This window comes from Rhinatrema bivittatum, chromosome 1 (genome assembly GCF_901001135.1).
Source record: "Rhinatrema bivittatum chromosome 1, aRhiBiv1.1, whole genome shotgun sequence".
Classification (NCBI taxonomy): Eukaryota; Metazoa; Chordata; class Amphibia; order Gymnophiona; family Rhinatrematidae; genus Rhinatrema; species Rhinatrema bivittatum.
In genome coordinates this window covers 815,189,390-815,208,815 of record NC_042615.1, presented here as the reverse complement: position 1 = coordinate 815,208,815, position 19,426 = coordinate 815,189,390, and the positions used below count along the sequence as shown (strand labels likewise).

The window sequence follows — 19,426 nt, the reverse complement described above, 5'->3', positions numbered from 1 at the left end:
CAGGCTAACTCTGAATGTTGGACTTAGCCGGCTAAATTCTAGCTATCTAACTTGTTAGCTGACTAGAATTTAGCTGGATAAAGGCTGAATATAGCCAAAAAAAGCCAATTAGATGGATAACATAAATGGCTTTTTAATATGGACCTCCTATGTCCACAAAAGGAGAAGTGTCTGCTAACTGCATTAACACTAATAAAGTTATAGTTAGTAGGGCATGAAGTGTTTTAACAGATAACCCCAGAGCGTGCTTCAAACATCCCCAGCCTGAAGCTGTGATGTTTCAGCATCTGAAGGTTCAATGTCTTACGCAAGAGCCCCAGATGAAGTGAGCGGACAACAGAACCAATCTCTTCGGGAGCAGGGCTATAACCCACGCTACATTGTGCTGCCTGCATGCATGACCTGATCGTTGTCTCTGAAGAGGAGTGCTTTAGTATACAAAGACATAAGTATCATTCTTAGGGTTCAGGAGGACAGCTGGTTCCTCTGGGGATGTGCTCCATCCATAGCTAATCACAGGCTTACCAATTTACAGGGTGCTAGATAATCATGGGAATAATGCACAGTGTTTCCATACAATATTACTTAAGCTTTAGCTGAGAGAGAGAGCATGGCATTGCATTGTCAGCCATATTAAGTGTAAACCAGGAATAGTGGTGGCCGCACTAACATTACCATAAAACACCAGTTTCCTGTATGTAGCCAGATCAGTCCAGACTCCTGGGTTTTGCCTCCCCTCCAGCAGATGGAGACAGAAAGTTTTGCTGACACTGCCACATAACATGAGGTGCCACCTGCAGACCATCAGTATTTCTCTGTCTCCAGCGGATGGTGGAGATGAAGAACCTGCAGTCTGTGATGAGTGTAATTTAAAAAAAAAAAAAGAAAGGAAAGAAAAAGATATTTAAGATTCTTGGTCCTGGGAAAGCATTTTCAATTTTGTGCCCTTCCATTCGGGCTAGCGACGGCTCCCAGGTGACGGTCATGGTGGCAGTGGCCCCTTGGAGAGATGGCGTCTTGGTTCGCCCATGTATGGACGATTGGCTGATTTAGGCGAAGTCAGAAGCCCTTTGTCAGGACTTGGTGCGTCACCCCCTGAGTTCGCTGGGGTGGATAGTCAGTCTGTCCAAGAGTCATCATTCCCCTACTCAGATCTTGGAATTTCTGGGGGCCTGGTTCAACACCAAAGTCGGGAAGGTCTTTCTCACCAAGGAGCGCATTTCCAAGTTGCAAGCACAAGTCCGCGGCTTGTTGGACAAGCAAGTGCTAAGGTCTGGGATTACTTGCAGGTGCTCGGGTCCATGGCTTCCACCTTGGAGTTGGTTCCCTGGGTTTGCACATATGCGACCTCTTCAGTTGGCGCTGCTGACCCATTGGGACCCATTGTCGGAGCAGTTCCAGCTTCCACTTACACAGTTAGCCAGGTCCAGCGTCTCGTGGTGGCTTGGTCGGTGCCAGTTGAGGTGGGGAGTGGACCTGGTGGTACCGGACTGGATGATTGTTACCACCAATGCCAGCCTCTCAGTATGGGGTAGAGTGCGTCAGGATCAGTCTGTCCAGGGGCAGCGGTCGGCGGCGGAAGCAGCGAGGTCCATCAATTGCTTAGAGACGAGAGCGGTGCGATTGGCCCTGCGTGCCTTTCTTCCTCAGTTGCAGGGGAAACCTGCTACCTTGGCTGAAAGGCATTCTTCTGTATGTGTTCCCACCATGGCCGCTGGTAGGCAAAGTGTTGCGGCGGATAGAGCTCCATACAGATAACGTGATTCTGGTGGCACCTGAGTGGCCGAGGCGACCTGAAGTGTCTGAAGATTGTCCTAGGTTCTGTTAGTCCTGCACATTTTTTTTTTTGGGGTGGGCATGGTGGTTAAATTTTTTCTCTCTCCTTCTGCTCGTTCGGGGGTGGGGGGGGGGGGGTGTTATTTCTTGTTGGTATTGCTATGCTTCTTATCTTGGCTTGGGTACTGATCAATACTGATGGACTGCAGGTGGCATCTCAGGTTATGTGGCAGTGTCAGCAAAACTTTCTCTGTCTCCATCTGCTGGAGGGGCAGGCAAAACCCAGGAGTCTGGACTGATCTGGCTACATACAGGAAACTGGTGTTTTATGGTAATGTTAGTGCGGCCACCACTATTCCTGGTTTACACTTAATATGGCTGACAATGCAATGCCATGCTCGCTCTCTCTCAGCTAAAGTTTAAGTAATATTGTATGGAAACACTGTGCATTATTCCCCTGATTATCTAGCACCCTGTAAATTGGTAAGCCTGTGATTAGCTATGGATGTAGCTACATCTGAAGCCTATGGTAAGGCTTCAGATGGAGCACCCTATAATGTGGCATTCCTGTGGTAATACTTGGTATAGTGCAGTGCCCCATACAGTTACGCTCGGGATCTTTCCCATTAAAGCACTGTATTGTTTGTGGTAATAGCACGTGTTTAAACACACGGCACTACACACTACACACAGTTCCTCTAGTTGGTTACTGATTTGGTTCACTCCAGAACCACGGAAATGCACACAGCATGCCACACGGTGGGTCTCCCAGACGTGCAGAACAGGTCCTGCCGGCAGGTAACACATGCAAACCTGAAAGCATTACTAATGTAAGTTTCAGGGCTTGCCCCACGCAAGGACCGTACGGGACAGCAACAGGTAAAGCAATGCCTGTGGCTGTGAGACCCTCTGGTGCTAAACGGCATCCGGTGGCACTAGGGCCACCCCTCTGGCACCACGCTTTGCATAGTTCATGCTTGCAATTCTAACAGCCTGGTACTTACTCGGCAACGCCTTCATGTGCACCCCTGAAATAAAGTTATGATTCTTCATCTGTTCTTTTCCCTTTCTTCTCACGCGTACCCTGCAATCACAAAGTGAAGAGCGTTAGAGCCTGGCGGCTGAGTGCTGGTGCTGTGCACTGCCACGCAGAGGGGACTTCATCTTACATTCCTGGCTTAGGCCTTCTGCTCCCAGAGCTGGCCGTGACCAGAGATGCTGCAGAAGCAGCGCTTGCAGGGGGAAGGGAGTCATAGCCACCATGCAACGGCCACACCTTGTAGCTGGATTTAAGGCCCCCTGCTTGTAGGGTTCTGTGAGGAGATATATAAAAATAAAAAAAAAAATCCCCGGGTGGTTGTCCGTTTTATTTATTTATTTACAATTTAGAGGCCGCTTATAGAAAGCGTAAAACACTCGTATCGAGAATGAAGGCTCTTGGCACCAATGACTGAGCTGGAAGTACAAAAGGAGGAAAAAAACCCGAAAACAAATGAACATTACCCAGGGACCAGAGGGACCCTCGCCATTCTGCCCTGGTGGTGGTGGTGCCTAGAACTACTCCCAGATTAAAACCGGAACGCATGCCCAGGGGATGCGTTCTGAAGATGGTGGGAGACCAGGAGAAGTCCGATGGGCAGCAAAGTGCATTTAAGTTTTGTTTGAACCCTCACGAAGCAGTGTCTTTAATGAAAACCATCAAGTCTAGAGGGCGTGAATAAAGTGGAGACATTCAAACACTGCACGGAGCGGCAGTAGCCACAGCGGCATTCACGGAGCGGGATGCCAGTGGCCAGTAGTTGGTGTTCCACCTTCACGGAGCGGAAGGATGGAGGGCTGCTATTTCCAAAAATAAACAAAACAAAAAATAAAAAACAGGGGTGGGTAAGAGTATGGGGCAAGGGGGTGGCCTGCTTGTTGCAGCGGTTGCTACCCCCAATTGAGCTGGATGTTCACTTGGATGAAGATTCAAAGCTGCTCTCTAAATTGGGTGGAGGGGAATTAGGGCTGGAGGGTACTGGAAGCCAATAGTAACAGGTGGGAGAGAGAAAAAAAGGGAAAAAAAATGGATAAAGTGCGTAGCTTGCTGGGCAGACTTGATGGGCCATTTGGTCTTCTTCTGCCGTCATTTCTATGTTTCTATGTTTCTATGAAACATTGAACAATGTCGGGGCTGGGTTTTTTGGGTTTTGAGACACATTTGGAAGATTTAAGGGGGTTTTCTGCTTTTTGTCTCAAGAATATTCACAAACGATTTTGGATTGATAATATATAACGAAGTTGCTATTATACTTTTATTACTGCAAAGCGTTATAAGGTATATGAGCGATAAGACCGGATGACCTGGGTTGAGGTTTACTCTGACTGGCTTGCTGACACCTTTATAACTAAACATTGAGGTATTGCTGTTCACTTATTGGAATATCTTGTTCCCTTTTTGTCTCTTTTGATGGTCATTTTGGAACAATAATTTACTCTTCTTCGGCTTGCATGTTAACCTGTGGGTGGGCCAGGTATAACCCTTTAATCTGCCAGTCTGGAGTATTTCTCTCTCCCCTAGTCTTTTGAATATGGAGTTGTTGGTTTTTTTTTCTTCCTTTTTGTTATTCAGAACAGATCAGCTTCCAAGCAAGTACACATTTTGATAAAAGCATTAAAGAAAAAAAAAAAAAAGAAATGCACAGAAATCAAGGACCAGATTTTGGAAAGAAAGCACAAAATAGTAAAGTTTTTAACAAGACAACATTGAGACACAGCCATTCCGCCACATTCTTCTCCCATTCTCTGCCTAGGAGTCCCCCAACTCTTGTTATAATGGTGCATTTAATCTTTCCATTGCCTGTGTGAATTCACTCAAGATTGGAAGAGAAAGGTGTCCTATTTAAAAAAAAAAAAAAAAAAAAAAAGGGAGGGCCTTGCTGTGTAAAGGCGTGACATCGTTATCCGTAAAGGCATCAACTATAAGGTAATGATGTGCTCCTTCAATTATTTACAGACCACATGCTTAATTAACACACAGCCAGCATGAGCCCTCCTGTAATGTCTTGTTGCTGGACAGCAGTGATTTTACAGACAAGGTGACACTGCCCTTCATACACCATGTACACTTCAGGAACACTTGCACCTTATAGAAGCAGGCCGGTATTAAATAAAAGGGACTTTATAAAAGGACCACGTTGATACTATTGCTTCCAAGCTTATTCTGCAAGCTTCATCCAGCGAGTCCGATTGTCAGGCTCTCCCCCGCAAGAAGCAAGCATGAGACTTATGTTTACACACCCGTCAGCATATGCAGACGCGCTCATGCACAGCCACCGCACGTGTCCCCAACGCCAGAGCAGCTGGATGAGGTCTGACCAGCAGGTTGGGACCCACTGCCGGGTGTCATGTGTGATATGAAACGGGAGAAAGGCTGTGCAGAGGGTCTCGAGATCTCCCTTTGCCATTGTTAGAAGATGAGTCCTACAACCACAAAATGTATTTTCCAAGGGGGGAGGGGGGGGTGTGTGCAGCGCCTGCATTTTCTCTCATTTCCTGCATGGACGTACACAGAAAGCTTTGGATGCTGAGCTTGCGCAACACACAAAAAACATAACCCGCTTGGAAAATGCCAGTGATCTGCCCATATTTTTCTTGGATGCATTTTGCTGGCAGAAGGCTTATGGAAAGACGTCTGGTTTTTATATGAAACTGACATACACTCTCTAAAATCCAGCAACAAATTGGGATATTTCATTTTGGAGCTGCGTGCTCAGGCCATTGCGGCAGCAATGCGACATCCTTCCCGGGGTGGTGCACATACCACAGACTGAAGAAAGCGTTTGCACTTGAAGCTGGGTCCCACATGGTAGAAAACAAACAGGGTGACGAGCTGGCTCCAGTTTTCCAGGATAGGCTCATCCACTCCTGGTTTTACCCCCACAGCATGTGTGCACTTGGAACCCTGCTTTTCTTAAAACAATCTGAAGAGTGCACGCCAGAGGTTAAAACCAGGACTGGAGCAGAGGGAAAGAAATGGAGCCAGCTGATCACGCTAAAATTATATCAAGCTGGTTTTTGAACCTAGTTTATGCAAACTAGATTCTCACAGATCAGTGAGAATAGACAGAAATTCGCCACTGCAGACTGCCCTTGGTGTGTGTGTGGTGGGGATGGGAGCCAGAGCATCACTGCCCTATATCAAGGCTTCCCAAACCTGTCCTGGTGGCCTCGCAGTCAGACAGGTTTCCACGGTGAATATGCAGAAGATAAATCTACATGCTTTGGAGACCCAGCAAAGGAAAATTTATCACAGGCTTGTTCATTGTGGATTCCCTGGAAACTCGAAATCCAAATCCATTAACAATCATTCTGCTGGTTTCAGATTCTGGACAGGTTCTATCAGTGGCTCTGATCCTCAGAGGATATGGATCTCTTTAGGGCTACAGAGCACGTCAGGTCTTTAGCATTTCCCATGTTGCAGTGCTGATGCGGTATTATTTCAGTCCCAGTGCAGTCTGGTAAGGAATATCCTTACTAGGTTCTCCATGTTACATGTTAAGGATTCTGGATCGATCCCCAACTCAACCTCAAAAAACTCATCACCATTAAAACAAAACAAGGCTTCCTCAAACTTTCTATCCTCAAACACCTCAAACCCTTACTTAACCAATCCAACTTCAGAACCATTCTCCAATCTTTGATATTCTCAGGTATCAACTACTGCAACTCCCTCTTGATAGGTCTGCCAAAATCAACTTTACACCCTCTTCAAATTCTACAAAACGCCACTGCTCGAATCGTCACCGGCCTGAAAAGAACTGACTATATCTCACCCGTACTAAAAGACCTACATTGGCTCCCCATTGAAAAAAGAATAGAATACAAAACACTAACAATTATACACAACGCAATACACCACAATGACTACAATTGCTTCAACTCCCTAATCCAAATTCACCAACCCCATCGATGCACAAGATCAACCAACAAAACACGACTCGAAATCCCACCAGTCAACTCTGCCAAACTAACCACCACCAGAAAAAGAGAGTTCTCAATAGCCGGACCCCAACTCTGGAACTCCCTTCCACCCAACCTCCGGACTCAAAACAACACCATTCTGTTCAAAAAATCACTCAAAACATGGCTCTTCAAACAAGCTTATAAAGATGGGATTGGATAAACCAACATTTACGACAACTACAGCAGTTCCCCTACCATTTTCCTCCCCTTCCACTCTAATCCCTTCCCTTCTCCTCTAATACCTCCCACCACCCCTGTCACAATCTATCTTAACTCCCCCCAAACACCCTCTCACTCTTTACCCCCTCTGAACCATGTGTTAACTGATGTTTCTAACACCCTCTCCTGACTCACTACTGTTTATTTTTCTCTCTCCTTATTAAGATCTTTTCCACAGTTTATATCCAACCGTTGCACTTAAGTTGATCAACCGATTTCAATACACATCTCCGTCATAAACTCTCACATGTTAAAGTTGCTATTTTTGACTGTTAATGTATCTCGTTCATATTATATGTTAAATGTTACATGTTAAATGTTAAAGTTGTTATTTGATTGCTACTGTATCTCGTTGTTAAAAATGTAAACTGGAGTGAAGGCCCTCACCAATACTTCGGTATATAAAAACCTATAAATAAATAAATAAATAAAAATGTTCCACCAAAGGACTTTATTGAAGATGACAATGTTTAGTGAGTGGGTTGTACCATTTGCTTCGGCTTCCTCCACAGGAGGGGCTTCAATGGATCAGTTCTGAGGCTTCATATTAGTGTTCCGAAATAAATTTCTGGGGAGTTTAGCTTGGAGCTTCGAGAGGGAGGTAGTCAGCCTTTTGGAAGGGGAGGTAGGGATAGCAGGTGGTACCACCCTGTCTGTGGTTCACATGGCTGCTCATTGTTGGTTCCTGTGGTTATATCTGGAATGAAGTTTCACAAGTCGAGGGAGAAAATCCACTCACTCCTGTGCTTCCCTGAACTGAGACCTCGTGCAGGAAGAGAGTTGGTGGCGAAATTCTTGTTTCATTGTGTTAAAGACAGTCCGCTAGCCAAATTGATACCCCCAAGGCAGTAACCTGGTGCTGAGCTGCTGGAGAGGAGACAGGAGAGAGCCAACCCATCCAGTGCTCAAACAGAGATGAGAGCAGGAGAGATGAAGCTTTGGAATGAAGGATGGTCCAGAGAAAGGGAACCCACCCCCGTTCCAAAGGGAACCTAAATTGCAGGAGGGAAGTGAGGGGATCCCAGGAAGATGAGCAGATGAGGAGCAGAGACTGATAATCTCATTTTCTTTAGTACAGACAGATGGATTCAGGACCAGTGTGTTATGCACCTCTACCAGTATATAGAGACGGAGCAAAACTGACATCACGGTGTATATATACCCCTGCAGTGACATCAGCCCACCAGTATTCTCTGCAAAAGCCAACTGTGGACAGACTAACAAAACTTGATTATTAACAGATAACCATTCCAGTACTCAGCCAACCGGAAAACACTGAGCTCAGTCAAAGAAAATATTAACATTAGTCTAGGGACTGGATTAACACATGAAACACGCAGCCACACAGGAGGACAATAGCACAGCCCACCAACAGCCAAGGGCGGGAAGGTGGATCCACCTGTCCTTATTAAAGAAAAGGAAATTATCAGGTAAGTAGTAATTTCTCAGTGTTTAGACAGGTAGATCCAGAACAAGTGGGGAATGTACCAAAGCTACTTCTGAACAGGGCGGGAGGCTGCCCGCGGTCCAGTCAAAACTGCACTTGCAAAGACTGCATCCTCCCGGGCCTGCACATCCAGACGATAACACCTGGAAAAGGTTGTGTAAGGAGGACCACGTCACAGCTCGGCAAATGACGACAGGAGGCAGCAATCTAACCTCCGCCCACGACACTGCCTGAGCCCTAGCGGAATGAAACCCTAACCTGACTAGGTAACGGCTGCTCAGAATCCACATACGCGGCCGTGGACCACCTCCTTAATCCAGTGAGCTATTGTAGCCCATGATGCCAACTCGCCCTGCTTACTTCCACCATGGAGAACAAACAGGCGATCTCTGCCTTCCTGAGAGATATGTCTCTTGACATACAAGGGCTGTAACAGGCGATATTCCTCCGCATCTCTTTCCCTATCCAGAGACGGCAGGAAAATGGACCGATTCAAGTGAAAATTCGAAACCACTTTTGGCAAAAAGGAAGGAACAGTACGCAGCTGTATTGCCCCCGGAGTCACTCGAAGGAACAGCTCCCAGAAAGACAAGGCCTGCAGTTCGGATGCTCTAGGTGCCAAACAAATTGCCACAAGATACACTGTTTTCCAAGGTCAGTAGCCGCAAGGAGAGGGCATGCACCGGTCGAAAAGTAGGGCCTGCCATAAAATCCAAAACCAGATTAAGTCACCACAGGCCCCTGCTGCAGCAGATCCCAGTGTGCTGGAAACCAGAGGGGGGAGTCCACCAGGAGCCTCCGCAGATCCGCATTCCATGGTCTCCTGGGCCAATCTGCACCACCAAAAGCACCATTGCCCCGTGACTCTCAATCTTCCGAATCATCCTGCCCAAAATGAGCCACGGTGGGAGGCGTACAGCAGTTTATTTTGGAACACAAAATCTGTGAAGACTCTTCATTGGAATATTCCTTTCTTTCTTTTTTTTTAATATTCTCCTTTCAGGCACTTCAGAGCAGGTACTGTAAGTATTTGCCTACATCCAGAGGGCTTGCAATCTAAATTTGCACCTGAGGCAATGAAGGGGGAAGGTCCATAGGGAGCAGCAGTGGGATTTTATCCCTGGTTTTCCTAGTTCATAATCTGCCGCTCTAATCACTAGGCTGCTCCTGCTCTCCAAATAAAATAAAAAAAAAAAAGATTCTAGGCTTTGCAGGTAAATCCTTCCTTCTACTGCCGAACCCCACTGTGACTGAAAGGGTGGGGCCAGGACTCAGCTGACTATGACGGGGTCACTACTGCCCAGGTCACAGTTGTATTTCAGTATCTGGACAGCCATTTTGTTTTTCAGCGAGGTTGAATTATACAAGTACACGGGTGCAAATCAGTGTGACCTGAATAATTCCCACCGCAGTGTACACCGAATTCACGATGAACAATTCCCACTGCAATGTTCACAACACTAACACCCAATGATGGTGACCGCCCCCCCCCCCCCCCCTTCTATGCACACTGAGTTTAACATTAAATATTAACTCTCACTACAGTATTTACTCCAGTTCATGCAGGCACTGGCATGCTTTCTACTTCACCTTGCCTGGGGGTAAGCTAGTTTTTTCCTAGCACTCAGGATCACCCTGGCACAATATTGTCATCCAGCAGATCCCACTCTCAATTCAAGAAAACATATTGGGTCTGTCTCTCAGATAATCACCCTCAGTCTGAAAAAGCCCTCCCAAGGAGACCGATCCTCCTTGTTTTCTGTCCCAATCCCTGGCATCAAGTCAGTACTAATTAGGAGCAGCTTTTAAGCTTTCACATCTGGGCTGCTTTAGCTAGGAGACAGCAGGACAAACCCTTGTGGGCGGGGTGAGGGTGGGGGTAGGGTTCAACACTACTGACAGCAGGCTGGGGGGACTGGGAGGGGGGAAGGTTCAGCATTACTGACAGCAGGCTGGGATTGGGAGGGGGAGAGGTTCGGCATTACTGACAGCAGGCTGGGACTGGGAGGGGGAAGGTTCAGCATTACTGACAGCAGGCTGGGACTGGGAGGGGGAGAGGTTCAGCATTACTGACAGCAGGCTGGGACTGGGAGGGGGAAGGTTCAGCATTACTGACAGCAGGCTGGGACTGGGAGGGGGAGAGGTTCAGCATTACTGACAGCAGGCTGGGACTGGGAGGGGGAAGGTTCAGCATTACTGACAGCAGGCTGGGACGGGGAGGGGGAAGGTTCAGCATTACTGACAGCAGGCTGGGACTGGGAGGGGGAGAGGTTCAGCATTACTGACAGCAGGCTGGGACTGGGAGGGGGAAGGTTCAGCATTCCTGACAGCAGGCTGGGACTGGGAGGGGGAAGGTTCGGCATTACTGACAGCAGGCTGGGACTGGGAGGGGGAGAGGTTCGGCATTCCTGACAGCAGGCTGGGACTGGGAGGGGGAAGGTTCAGCAATACTGACAGCAGGCTGGGACTGGGAGGGGGAAGGTTCAGCATTACTGACAGCAGGCTGGGACTGGGAGGGGGGGAGGTTCAGCATTCCTGACAGCAGGCTGGGACTGGGAGGGGGAAGGTTCAGCATTACTGACAGCAGGCTGGGACTGGGAGGGGGAAGGTTCAGCATTACTGACAGCAGGCTGGGACTGGGAGGGGGAAGGTTCAGCATTACTGACAGCAGGCTGGGACTGGGAGGGGGAAGGTTCAGCATTACTGACAGCAGGCTGGGACTGGGAGGGGGGAAGTTCAGCATTACTGACAGCAGGCTGGGACTGGGAGGGGGGATGTTCAGCATTACTGACAGCAGGCTGGGATTGGGAGGGGGAGAGGTTCAACACTACTGACAGCAGGCTGGGACTGGGAGGGGGGGAAGGTTCGGCATTACTGACAGCAGGCTGGGACTGGGAGGGGGGAAGTTCAGCATTACTGACAGCAGGTTGGGACTGGGAGGAGGAAGGTTCAGCAATACTGACAGCAGGCTGGGACTGGGAGGGGGAAGGTTCAGCATTACTGACCGCAGGCTGGGACTGGGAGGGGGAGAGGTTCGGCATTACTGACAGCAGGCTGGGACTGGGAGGGGGAAGGTTCAGCAATACTAACAGCAGGCTGGGACTGGGAGGGGGAAGGTTCAGCATTACTGACAGCAGGCTGGGACTGGGAGGGGGAAGGTTCAGCATTACTGACAGCAGGCTGGGACTGGGAGGGGGAAGGTTCAGCATTACTGACAGCAGGCTGAGACTGGGAGGGGGAGAGGTTCGGCATTACTGACAGCAGGCTGGGACTGGGAGGGGGAAGGTTCAGCAATACTGACAGCAGGCTGGGACTGGGAGGGGGAAGGTTCAGCATTACTGACAGCAGGCTGGGACTGGGAGGGGGAAGGTTCAGCATTACTGACAGCAGGCTGGGGGGACTGGGAGGGGGAAGGTTCAGCATTACTGACAGCAGGCTGGGGGGACTGGGAGGGGGAAGGTTCAGCATTACTGACAGCAGGCTGGGACTGGGAGGGGGAGAGGTTCGGCATTACTGACAGCAGGCTGGGACTGGGAGGGGGGAAGGTTCAGCATTACTGACAGCAGGCTGGGACTGGGAGGGGGAGAGGTTCAGCATTACTGACAGCAGGCTGGGACTGGGAGGGGGAGAGGTTCAACACTACTGACAGCAGGCTGGGACTGGGAAGGGGAGAGATTCGGCATTACTGACAGCAGGCTGGGACTGGGAGGGGGAGAGGTTCGGCATTACTGACAGCAGGCTGGGACTGGGAGGGGGAGAGGTTCGGCATTACTGACAGCAGGCTGGGACTGGGAGGGGGAAGGTTCAGCAATACTGACAGCAGGCTGGGACTGGAAGGGGGAGAGGTTCGGCATTACTGACAGCAGGCTGGGACTGGGAGGGGGAAGGTTCAGCAATACTAACAGCAGGCTGGGACTGGGAGGGGGAAGGTTCAGCATTACTGACAGCAGGCTGGGACTGGGAGGGGGAAGGTTCAGCATTACTGACAGCAGGCTGAGACTGGGAGGGGGAGAGGTTCGGCATTACTGACAGCAGGCTGGGACTGGAAGGGGGAGAGGTTCGGCATTACTGACAGCAGGCTGGGACTGGGAGGGGGAAGGTTCAGCAATACTGACAGCAGGCTGGGACTGGGAGGGGGAAGGTTCAGCATTACTGACAGCAGGCTGGGACTGGGAGGGGGAAGGTTCAGCATTACTGACAGCAGGCTGGGACTGGGAGGGGGAAGGTTCAGCATTACTGACAGCAGGCTGGGGGGACTGGGAGGGGGAAGGTTCAGCATTACTGACAGCAGGCTGGGACTGGGAGGGGGAGAGGTTCGGCATTACTGACAGCAGGCTGGGACTGGGAGGGGGGAAGGTTCAGCATTACTGACAGCAGGCTGGGACTGGGAGGGGGAGAGGTTCAGCATTACTGACAGCAGGCTGGGACTGGGAGGGGGAGAGGTTCAACACTACTGACAGCAGGCTGGGACTGGGAAGGGGAGAGGTTCGGCATTACTGACAGCAGGCTGGGACTGGGAGGGGGAGAGGTTCGGCATTACTGACAGCAGGCTGGGACTGGGAGGGGGAGAGGTTCGGCATTACTGACAGCAGGCTGGGACTGGGAGGGGGGAAAGTTCAGCATTACTGACAGCAGGCTGGGACTGGGAGGGGGAGAGGCTCGGCATTACTGACAGCAGGCTGGGACTGGGAGGGGGAGAGGTTCAGCATTACTGACAGCAGGCTGGGACTGGGAGGGGGGAAGGTTCAGCATTACTGACAGCAGGCTGGGACTGGGAGGGGGGAAGGTTCGGCATTACTGACAGCAGGCTGGGACTGGGAGGGGGGAAAGTTCAGCATTACTGACAGCAGGCTGGGACTGGGAGGGGGGAAAGTTCAGCATTACTGACAGCAGGCTGGGACGGGGAGGGGGAAGGTTCAGCATTACTGACAGCAGGCTGGGACTGGGAGGGGGAGAGGTTCAGCATTACTGACAGCAGGCTGGGACTGGGAGGGGGAAGGTTCAGCATTCCTGACAGCAGGCTGGGACTGGGAGGGGGAAGGTTCGGCATTACTGACAGCAGGCTGGGACTGGGAGGGGGAGAGGTTCGGCATTCCTGACAGCAGGCTGGGACTGGGAGGGGGAAGGTTCAGCAATACTGACAGCAGGCTGGGACTGGGAGGGGGAAGGTTCAGCATTACTGACAGCAGGCTGGGACTGGGAGGGGGAGAGGTTCAGCATTACTGACAGCAGGCTGGGACTGGGAGGGGGAAGGTTCAGCATTACTGACAGCAGGCTGGGACTGGGAGGGGGAAGGTTCAGCATTACTGACAGCAGGCTGGGACTGGGAGGGGGAAGGTTCAGCATTACTGACAGCAGGCTGGGACTGGGAAGGGGAAGGTTCAGCATTACTGACAGCAGGCTGGGACTGGGAGGGGGGAAGTTCAGCATTACTGACAGCAGGCTGGGACTGGGAGGGGGGATGTTCAGCATTACTGACAGCAGGCTGGGATTGGGAGGGGGAGAGGTTCAACACTACTGACAGCAGGCTGGGACTGGGAGGGGGGGAAGGTTCGGCATTACTGACAGCAGGCTGGGACTGGGAGGGGGGAAGTTCAGCATTACTGACAGCAGGTTGGGACTGGGAGGAGGAAGGTTCAGCAATACTGACAGCAGGCTGGGACTGGGAGGGGGAAGGTTCAGCATTACTGACCGCAGGCTGGGACTGGGAGGGGGAGAGGTTCGGCATTACTGACAGCAGGCTGGGACTGGGAGGGGGAAGGTTCAGCAATACTAACAGCAGGCTGGGACTGGGAGGGGGAAGGTTCAGCATTACTGACAGCAGGCTGGGACGGGGAGGGGGAAGGTTCAGCATTACTGACAGCAGGCTGGGACTGGGAGGGGGAAGGTTCAGCATTACTGACAGCAGGCTGAGACTGGGAGGGGGAGAGGTTCGGCATTACTGACAGCAGGCTGGGACTGGGAGGGGGAAGGTTCAGCAATACTGACAGCAGGCTGGGACTGGGAGGGGGAAGGTTCAGCATTACTGACAGCAGGCTGGGACTGGGAGGGGGAAGGTTCAGCATTACTGACAGCAGGCTGGGGGGACTGGGAGGGGGAAGGTTCAGCATTACTGACAGCAGGCTGGGGGGACTGGGAGGGGGAAGGTTCAGCATTACTGACAGCAGGCTGGGACTGGGAGGGGGAGAGGTTCGGCATTACTGACAGCAGGCTGGGACTGGGAGGGGGGAAGGTTCAGCATTACTGACAGCAGGCTGGGACTGGGAGGGGGAGAGGTTCAGCATTACTGACAGCAGGCTGGGACTGGGAGGGGGAGAGGTTCAACACTACTGACAGCAGGCTGGGACTGGGAAGGGGAGAGATTCGGCATTACTGACAGCAGGCTGGGACTGGGAGGGGGAGAGGTTCGGCATTACTGACAGCAGGCTGGGACTGGGAGGGGGAGAGGTTCGGCATTACTGACAGCAGGCTGGGACTGGGAGGGGGAAGGTTCAGCAATACTGACAGCAGGCTGGGACTGGAAGGGGGAGAGGTTCGGCATTACTGACAGCAGGCTGGGACTGGGAGGGGGAAGGTTCAGCAATACTAACAGCAGGCTGGGACTGGGAGGGGAAGGTTCAGCATTACTGACAGCAGGCTGGGACTGGGAGGGGGAAGGTTCAGCATTACTGACAGCAGGCTGAGACTGGGAGGGGGAGAGGTTCGGCATTACTGACAGCAGGCTGGGACTGGAAGGGGGAGAGGTTCGGCATTACTGACAGCAGGCTGGGACTGGGAGGGGGAAGGTTCAGCAATACTGACAGCAGGCTGGGACTGGGAGGGGGAAGGTTCAGCATTACTGACAGCAGGCTGGGACTGGGAGGGGGAAGGTTCAGCATTACTGACAGCAGGCTGGGACTGGGAGGGGGAAGGTTCAGCATTACTGACAGCAGGCTGGGGGGACTGGGAGGGGGAAGGTTCAGCATTACTGACAGCAGGCTGGGACTGGGAGGGGGAGAGGTTCGGCATTACTGACAGCAGGCTGGGACTGGGAGGGGGGAAGGTTCAGCATTACTGACAGCAGGCTGGGACTGGGAGGGGGAGAGGTTCAGCATTACTGACAGCAGGCTGGGACTGGGAGGGGGAGAGGTTCAACACTACTGACAGCAGGCTGGGACTGGGAAGGGGAGAGGTTCGGCATTACTGACAGCAGGCTGGGACTGGGAGGGGGAGAGGTTCGGCATTACTGACAGCAGGCTGGGACTGGGAGGGGGAGAGGTTCGGCATTACTGACAGCAGGCTGGGACTGGGAGGGGGGAAAGTTCAGCATTACTGACAGCAGGCTGGGACTGGGAGGGGGAGAGGCTCGGCATTACTGACAGCAGGCTGGGACTGGGAGGGGGAGAGGTTCAGCATTACTGACAGCAGGCTGGGACTGGGAGGGGGGAAGGTTCAGCATTACTGACAGCAGGCTGGGACTGGGAGGGGGGAAGGTTCGGCATTACTGACAGCAGGCTGGGACTGGGAGGGGGGAAAGTTCAGCATTACTGACAGCAGGCTGGGACTGGGAGGGGGGAAAGTTCAGCATTACTGACAGCAGGCTGGGACTGGGAGGGGGGGAAAGTTCAGCATTACTGACAGCAGGCTGGGATCTTGGGTTGGAGGGAGGGGAGTCATTATTATTGAGAGTGGGCCAGGCCCTATGGGGTACAGCGATACTGACAGAAGAGCATATTTAGCACAGTGCCAGTGTCCAAGTGTATTTTCAGCAATGCAGAGCCTGTTAGCACTGAAGAGCATTGATAAGAGTTGTGCGGGGAAGAGGAGGAGAGAGTATCAGTCCTGGAATAGCAGCGGGTGCTGCAGGGCAGAAGTGCAGTGGCAGAATTGAGTGTGTGTGTGCAGGGGGGGGGGGGGTATCTCAGTACTGGAATAGCAAGGGGTGCTACAGAGCAGGAGTGAGGTGCATTGGCAGAGCTGTGTGTATGGGGTCTCAGTACTGGAATAGCAAGGGGATTTGCAGAGCAGGAGTGAGGTGCATTGGCAGAGCTGTGTGTATGGGGTCTCAGTACTGGAATAGCAAGGGGATTTGCAGAGCAGGAGTGAGGTGCATTGGCAGAGCTATGTTCATGGGGTCTCAGTACTGGAATAGCAAGGGGATTTGCAGAGCAGGAGTGAGGTGCATTGGCAGAGCTATGTACATGGGATCTCAGTACTGGAATAGCAAGGGGATTTGCAGAGCAGGAGTGAGGTGCATTGGCAGAGCTGTGTGTATGGGGTCTCAGTACTGGAATAGCAAGGGGATTTGCAGAGCAGGAGTGAGGTGCATTGGCAGAGCTGTGTGTATGGGGTCTCAGTACTGGAATAGCAAGGGGATTTGCAGAGCAGGAGTGAGGTGCATTGGCAGAGCTGTGTGTATGGGGTCTCAGTACTGGAATAGCAAGGGGATTTGCAGAGCAGGAGTGAGGTGCATTGGCAGAGCTGTGTGTATGGGGTCTCAGTACTGGAATAGCAAGGGATTTGCAGAGCAGGAGTGAGGTGCATTGGCAGAGCTGTGTGTATGGGGTCTCAGTACTGGAATAGCAAGGGGATTTGCAGGGCAGGAGTGAGGTGCATTGGCAGAGCTGTGTGTATGGGGTCTCAGTACTGGAATAGCAGAAGGTGCTGCAGGGCAGGAGTGAGGTGCATTGGCAGAGCTGTGTGTATGGGGTCTCAGTACTGGAATAGCAAGGGGATTTGCAGAGCAGGAGTGAGGTGCATTGGCAGAGCTGTGTGTATGGGGTCTCAGTACTGAAATAGCAGGGGGATTTGCAGAGCAGGAGTGAGGTGCATTGGCAGAGCTATGTTCATGGGGTCTCAGTACTGAAATAGCAAGGGGATTTGCAGAGCAGGAGTGAGGTGCATTGGCAGAGCTATGTACATGGGGTCTCAGTACTGAAATAGCAAGGGGATTTGCAGAGCAGGAGTGAGGTGCATTGGCAGAGCTGTGTGTATGGGGTCTCAGTACTGAAATAGCAAGGGGATTTGCAGAGCAGGAGTGAGGTGCATTGGCAGAGCTATGTTCATGGGGTCTCAGTACTGAAATAGCAAGGGGATTTGCAGAGCAGGAGTGAGGTGCATTGGCAGAGCTATGTACATGGGGTCTCAGTACTGAAATAGCAAGGGGATTTGCAGAGCAGGAGTGAGGTGCATTGGCAGAGCTATGTTCATGGGGTCTCAGTACTGAAATAGCAAGGGGATTTGCAGAGCAGGAGTGAGGTGCATTGGCAGAGCTATGTTCATGGGGTCTCAGTACTGAAATAGCAAGGGGATTTGCAGAGCAGGAGTGAGGTGCATTGGCAGAGCTGTGTGTATGGGGTCTCAGTACTGGAATAGCAAGGGGATTTGCAGAGCAGGAGTGAGGTGCATTGGCAGAGCTATGTTCATGGGGTCTCAGTACTGGAATAGCAAGGGGATTTGCAGAGCAGGAGTGAGGTGCATTGGCAGAGCTGTGTGTATGGGGTCTCAGTACTGAAATAGCAAGGGGATTTGCAGAGCAGGAGTGAGGTGCATTGGCAGAGCTATGTTCATGGGGTCTCAGTACTGAAATAGCAAGGGGATTTGCAGAGCAGGAGTGAGGTGCATTGGCAGAGCTATGTTCATGGGGTCTCAGTACTGGAATAGCAGAAGGTGCTGCAGGGCAGGAGTGAGGTACAAAGGCAGAGCTCTTTGTGTGTGTAGGAGTTTGTACAAGGCACGTTCTCTGTATTGTAAGTTTGTTTTATTGCCGCCCACTCTGAGCACTTGTTTGCTGGGTAAAAAATGTAAATGAATAAAAGTCTTTCCCATGCAATATTCCCACTCTCATACTTTAACCGACACAAGTTAAAGCATGAGACCGAGCAGAGAATGAGAACAACCCCTTTCTTCTCCCTCTCTCCTCCTTGCTGACTTCTCTATCCATTTGTCTAGTTGTCTGAGAAGAGGTTTTGGATGGAAGCCCCCCACTCACCAGCAATCTGTCCACGGACATGGAGGCTGTGAGGCAAACACTCCCTATAAACAGAAAGCCATGAAGGAGAGAGATACCCACCAAATTAAAATGGTGATGATCAAGGCCACTGTTAGGACGATGAATGCAAAGGTTCCCATCGAGGCCAGGATGGCCACCTTCTCAAGTGGATCACTACGGTCTGCAAGGGGACAGGGAGACAAGGAAAAAAATAGCTCAGGATCATTCTGGCATGTCAAACAATGTATGACAACATGGCTGAAATGTCTCTGGCAACTGCAAAACTTGAAAAAGTTACACTATGAAATCCATTCTTTTTGTGAAATGCACATCAGTACCTAGGGGAGGCGCTGCACTGCTGGAGTGCTCTCCTTCTGGTGCCTGCACTGCAGAGCAGTACTAGGGGAAATAAAGTACTGCTAAAATTATTCTTGGTACTATACATTAAGATAAAGTCCTGCGGGCAAGTTTGCTTACTGTAAACAGTGTTTTCCGTACATAGCAGGATAAATTAGCTATGCTCAGTGGATGACGTCATCAGGTGGCACGAGGCCGAGGTGTCTCTCCAAGCTAGAAGAGCTTTCAGCTCTACTGGGCATGTGCAGGAGTTCCCATGCGACTGCATGATCTAGAATCTCCTCAGTCTATATCAAAGCACAATTGAGTTTCGTTGGATTGCTGTCCAGGGAAGAGGGTGGGTTTTGCATGGATAATTCATCCTTATATCTACGGAAAACATCGTTTACGGTAAGCAAACTTACATTTTTTCATCGATAAGCAGGCTGAATTAGCCATGCTCAGTAGAGTCTCAAGCTGAGGGTTGCAGCAAAGTGGTTCTCTGGATGAGTTATCAGCAACCTGAACCCCTCGTGGATGCTACTTGGTGCACTATAGCTCGGCCTACTGAGCTGTCCGAGGCCGCCAATTCATGAAGGCAGTAATGCGAAGTGAAAATGTGAATTGATGACCAAGTGGTGGCTCTGCAGATACAGTATCTTTGATGGGTACAT

At 51.1% G+C, this 19,426-nt stretch overlaps 1 protein-coding gene across 3 annotated transcripts in view; it reads right to left on the bottom strand.

Moving 5' to 3' along the window:
* IL11RA (interleukin 11 receptor subunit alpha) overlaps positions 1–19,426 on the bottom strand; it is a 183,163-nt gene that overhangs the window by 8,962 nt on the left and 154,775 nt on the right. For 2 of the 3 annotated variants that reach the window (XM_029581487.1, XM_029581495.1), the window contains exons 10-11: positions 18,498–18,597; positions 2,781–2,860 (exon numbers count right to left, since the gene is read on the bottom strand). In XM_029581487.1, the coding sequence (XP_029437347.1) occupies positions 2,781–2,860; positions 18,498–18,597 (180 nt within the window). Of the gene's footprint in view, positions 1–2,780; positions 2,861–18,497; positions 18,598–19,426 lie in introns of those variants that run through there. The other variant, XR_003853124.1, reaches the window with a different exon arrangement.